General features: G+C 41.0%; 1 protein-coding gene across 1 annotated transcript; it reads left to right on the forward strand.

Annotated features, from left to right (window-relative positions):
• Positions 1-910: 910 nt before the first annotated feature.
• LOC124677844 (protein FATTY ACID EXPORT 1, chloroplastic-like) lies at positions 911-4,798 on the forward strand. Its single transcript, XM_047213795.1, has 7 exons — positions 911-1,079; positions 1,454-1,666; positions 3,107-3,311; positions 3,860-4,027; positions 4,129-4,175; positions 4,260-4,300; positions 4,412-4,798. The coding sequence occupies exons 2-7, from the start codon at positions 1,514-1,516 to the stop codon at positions 4,497-4,499; spliced, it is 702 nt and encodes a 233-aa protein (XP_047069751.1). The 5' UTR covers positions 911-1,079; positions 1,454-1,513; the 3' UTR covers positions 4,500-4,798.
• Positions 4,799-5,489: the final 691 nt, after the last annotated feature.

Here is a 5,489-nt window from a genome sequence, read left to right on the forward strand (position 1 = left end):
AGTAACGTTGCTTGTTTTCCTTTTTTTGTCAGATTTATTTATTTATTACTTAAAAATAGCACAAAGCTGGAGCTTAGATGTACATTTAGAGAGAATTCTTTATTTACCCTGTCTGAAGTTTGCCTTCCTTTTTTGGCCCTGGTAAATTTTTTCTTCATTTGATAACCCACAAAGTTTGATTGGTTCCTTATTTGGCCCTGTAGTTAATTTAAGCACTAAGATGACCATTTTGCCGCTGCTGCAATATGGGATAAAATTGCACTAAAAAGCTGTGATATACTAGTTTGTTATTAAAAAAATGACCCCCATTGTGGCTAGCACCACCGCACCATTTTGCCTCTGCTGCAATTTATTCCGGAAATTACTCCAAAAAAAATTGTATTTCCACAACTCCAAAATAATTGATATTGAATTGGCACAAACATAGAGACAATCCGCAGGCACGCCAGAAATTTCAGCCCAAAATACATTGTATTTTGGAAGATACAAAAAAGAAAAATTTCTGATAGACTATACGTACACTATACGCATATATAATGTCAGATTTTTGTTTTGTTCACAGTCCAAAATAAAACGAGTTTGTGCCCGAAACATTGCACATTGCACGTGCATCCCCAGCATGTACATGTATTTTTGGAATAAATTTGAGATTTTTATGAAACTCAAAAATTTGCCAGCATATTGCAGCAGAGGCATAATGGTTATTTTAGTGCTTAAATTATACTAGAGGGCCAAATAAGAAACCAAACAAACTTTATAGGTTATGTAAAAAAGAAAAAAATTATCAGAGCCAAAAAAGAAGGCAAACTTCAACCAGGGCCAAATAAGAAATTCTCTCGTCCATTTATTTTGGCGGATAGATGGACAACTGTGAAATACTAACCGGATCCAGAATAACCATACGCCCCAGGCTAATTTACGGGTCTGCCCCCAATTGCATTGCACCTGGCCTGACCTGACCCGCCCCGCCGCGAACAGATCCTGGGATCTCTCCAGTTCCCCCAATCTCTTGCTAATTGCTACCCCGACGCCCTCCACCCCGGTGGAAGTCCGGCAGCCAAGGCGACAGCGGCGGCAAGGTCAGCTGCGCTCCCCGCATCTATTTTCTTCTCGCTCTATTGTCTTAAAAAGATTCGCCTTCTATTTTGATTGGCCGAATCCCTCGATGAAACCCTAGATAAGAAACTAATTATTGGACATAGATACAGAAAATATGGCCGTGGAAAAGAACCAGGGTGCAGGGTGGCCATCTCAGTTTTTTTTTTTTTTAGATAAACAAGGGAGGCCATCCCCGGTTCCATCAATAATGAAACCACAGAACAAGGTTCAGAAAACAAAAAGCAAAGTTCATCCAGAATTATTACAAACGAAATTGTCATCTCAGGTTTCAGGGTTAAGTGATTTCATTTTGTAGAAAACTTCCAACATTCATTGGTTAGCACATCAATTTCAGGTCATTTCGAACAGTGGTGCAGCAGCTCGGGCAATCAAAGGTGCACCATCTTCGGGACAAATGATAAAGAATCCTGCTTCACTGTCTCAATCTCGCATGGCGGTAGCGTCTACGCAGCTCCACGGAGCGGCTGCAGTTGCGCGGCGATATGGAGCCTTCAGAGTCCCCACCTCATGCCGGTTACCGCATCACTCTCTCGCTAGTTCAACTAAGGTATTACCCCGACCCAACTAGTGTGTTTGTATCACGCTTGAATAATGTTGAAGAACGTGTTATTGTTATTTTACGAGTTCTCGATCATTGACTGCTAGAACATTTTGTTGCTGAATTGTTGCCATTTTTATGTGATTTTCCTTAGAGTTTATATACAGCCTGTCCGAGGCACCTACGAAATAACACTGCCCCCTTTGCGAGCTCCATAGCAGGAAATTATATATTCTGTCAAAGAAAGTCCCTCGCGTAAATTGCTTTGAATAGGTAAATCAATCATTTGTCCTTGAGGGTCCGCCATTAATCCTCTCATACCTACTAATTGGTGTACCTGAGATGCATTTCCTCTGGCTCCTGAAAAAGACATTAGATAGACTGGATTAGAAGGATCCGTTATCCGAAAATTCGAATTCATTTCTTGTTTCAAATATTCACTTGTCGCATACCATATCTCAATGCACTAGCCAATGTTAATAGGGGTGGGGTTTGGGGGGGGGGGGGGGGGACTGAGGGAAAGTTTTTTCTTTGCATGTGCCTGGATAATTTACATTTGGCACTGTCGTGCATGCTGTTATAGGAAAATTAGATAGGGAAGAATGGAGAAAATTGTTATGCACTTTTAGTTACTGAATCTGCTCATGAAAATTTGGGACACATTAACATTGGGATTCATGCTTCTGTAGGTAAAAACTGTAACAGTTCTTAGTCGGGTCGGTCCATGAAGATTCGAACCTATTGGCAAATGGTTTAGAGCATCTCCACTCGAAACCCCCCATAAGAGATCCGGCGCTTGCTCGTATAGGGGGGCGCCGACAATTTTTTTATTATAGGGGGGAGTATGAACCCAGTCACAGCCCCCATTTTGGCATTTTTTGTGGTCCCGTAGGACGCGTGGCATATTTTCATTGGGTGTGGTGTTAGCCGGCGCCCCCGATTGCCTCCCTATAGGCTGTGATTGGCCTGGGGGCACCGGATAAAGACATTTGCCGGCGCAAAAGTTGTTTATGGGGGACGTGGCTGGGGCGTTTTCTCTCTCCGGCGCCCCTATTTTGGCTCTTTTAGCCCTTTGGGGAGGACGAGTGGAGATGCACTTAGAGGAGTCAAGTATTTCAATATTGAATGGAGGACCTTGAGATGAAAACAAAAGCTGGTTTGAATGTTCGATTTCTAACTTATAAGATGAATAATGTAGATCACAGCTTACAATTGGAAGTAAATGCATATTTTTTTGGGCACATGCCATTAGATGCATTTTGGAACTATTATTTTCCGGGAAATGCACATGGTATAGTATTAATGTTAAAACTGGGGCACTAACCCATGGCTCTTCCACAAGATTAACTTAGTTATAGTTACCAGAAGATCCGTTCTTGAAAAACTAATGTAAAGCTCTGATGCGGTTGACTTTACCAGTTTACCTTTTAATATATTTTGTTGCCTCAGCTTTCAATATCTGCCACTGGAGTGGGTGGGAAGGCATTTGGTTTTGGTGCCAAAATTGCAACAAAATGTGCAAATGAGAACACTGAGGCTCAAGAGTTGAACTTGATATCAAATCAAGCAGGTGAACTTGTAGCAGCAGTTGAAGATGTTACTCCGCAAAAGAGGAGTGCTAAGATCCATGATTTTTGCTTTGGAATTCCTTTTGGTAAGTCATCGTTGAAACACAAATGCAAAATCTTGTCGTAATTGATTATAAGTATATGCTTTCATGAATGTAAAACCCTGCCACACAAGTTTCCAGATGGACATGATTTTGCACACACTTGTCTCTTGTGTAGGAGAATTATTACTAGTATCTTGTAAAATGTGTGTTTGTTTTCTTCATCTTGTTGACACAAATGGAGCTATAATGCTGTTCCTGTTTTGAAGTAAAGATGAGCTTCTCATTGCATAATTACCCAAAATCACTGTTAGTGTTGATTGATCCTGCAAGTTTCAGAAATCCTACAGTTTTCCTTAGATAACAAAACTCTTAGAGTTTGTCAGATAAGATTTTCCCTGCCATATATTTATGATAAATAATCCCAAACCATTCGAAAACCGGAGTGTCACGACTATTTTTTTTTGCGATCATACTTCAAACATGTGCCTTATTTCAGTAACTGTTTCATCAGGATTGAATGCTACCCTGTCGAATAGTAGCACTGGAAGCATCAGCTCTGCATAACTAATAAGTATCATTTGCTAGTGCAGGTGGTCTTCTGTTCTCTATGGGGCTTCTAGGATACTTTTTCTCTAGGAGCACCGTAAGTCTTGTCCTGGGTGTTGCACCTGGGCTTGCTACACTATTTCTTGGTATCCTTAGTTTAAAGTTTTGGAGGAGTGGAAGATCAAGCTTCCTATTTATATTGGGCCAAGCAGGTGAGATGAGGAACATTCCATATACTTTATTAAAATGTAACCACCATTCAGTCCCTGTATATATGCTTGCTTATTGACCTGTTCAATTTGTTTTGTTGCAGCAATTTCTGGTGTCCTTGCATGGAAGTATTCTCATGCGTACTTACTGGTAACTAATAAACTATTGTGGTGTTCCTGTTCTTACGGAGCATTCCTTTGGTAACACTGTGTTAATTTTTATTTCTTACTGCAGACAAATAGAATCCTTCCTTGGGGCTTCTACGCTTCTCTAAGGTATCTTACTGTTGATCACAGCCCTCTTCAGTTTTTCCTTTTTTCCCCGTAAAAATGAAGACCTGAATCTGAATGTATTGTTACCCTGTTCTTCCCTTCAAATTGGTACAGCACTGCAATGGCTTGTTTCTATGCCTATGTGCTGCTCGCCGGAGGAAATCCACCACCCAAGAAGCTGGCGCCGGCACCATTGTCGTAGGCCAGGGAACATGCATACCTTAATGTGTAACCCACTGGCTTAGTTTGGCATTTGTGCTCCATAAAATGCTGCAACTGCGAGCAGAGCAGAGAAGAGTTTATTTTTATATTTGTATATATTCCCTAATCTTTGCTTCGCTTCTGGCGAGGCTCTTGGATTTCCTTGATGCAACTTCAAGCAAATAACTTGACACGATGGTTGTAGTATGATCCAGCCTTGATGAGCATGGTTTTTTTCGGCTCCATGAATATGATGAAGGATGTCATGACGTAACCAGTTGCGCTTGACTCATTTTTTTCTTCCTGGGATCACCTGACAGCAGCACTATCTGATGTTTGAATGAACTTGTATTAGCAACATCCGATGGAACGATCATAATATTGAACCCATTGCGTATTAGTGTGATGGTTCAGCCGTTACTGTTTACAAATGCTGTCGATAAGAGGAAAATGATTCTTTATGCTAGGGCTGAACAATATTTAAATCATGTGAGAAGAGGAAAATAATGATTCTTTATGATATTTGTTGATGATTATCTTATTCTCATAAATGCGGACAGGAATAATGCAACTTTCTTTATTTGAGTTAAAATCGTGGAAGCCGCTAAAATTGTGATTTCCCTTCCGAATGTAGCGTCTGCGGCTGAAGCTATGGAAATGAGGGATCGATTGGCCCTGACCAATCGACCCAGTCGACTAGGATGCAACAATGTGATCATGGAATCTGATTCGGTGGAGACGGCGGTTGCTTGCTCAGGTGATGAAATCTGGTGGGGCGAATCCTCAGTCATGCATTTTTGTTATGATTTAGCAACACTTACGGATAAGCTTGCACTCAAAAATTGCCCAAGAGAAACTAATGAAGCGGCGCACAAACTAGCTAGAAATAGTTTTTCAGGCCAGACTTCTTGTGGGTCGATGAACCCCTGGCTTCGTTCTACAAACTCTTCTAAACGATGTAACCATACTTTGATCACGGAGTAGCATGTTC

Source organism: Lolium rigidum, chromosome 7 (assembly GCF_022539505.1).
Source record: "Lolium rigidum isolate FL_2022 chromosome 7, APGP_CSIRO_Lrig_0.1, whole genome shotgun sequence".
In the NCBI taxonomy this organism is placed as follows: Eukaryota; Viridiplantae; Streptophyta; class Magnoliopsida; order Poales; family Poaceae; genus Lolium; species Lolium rigidum.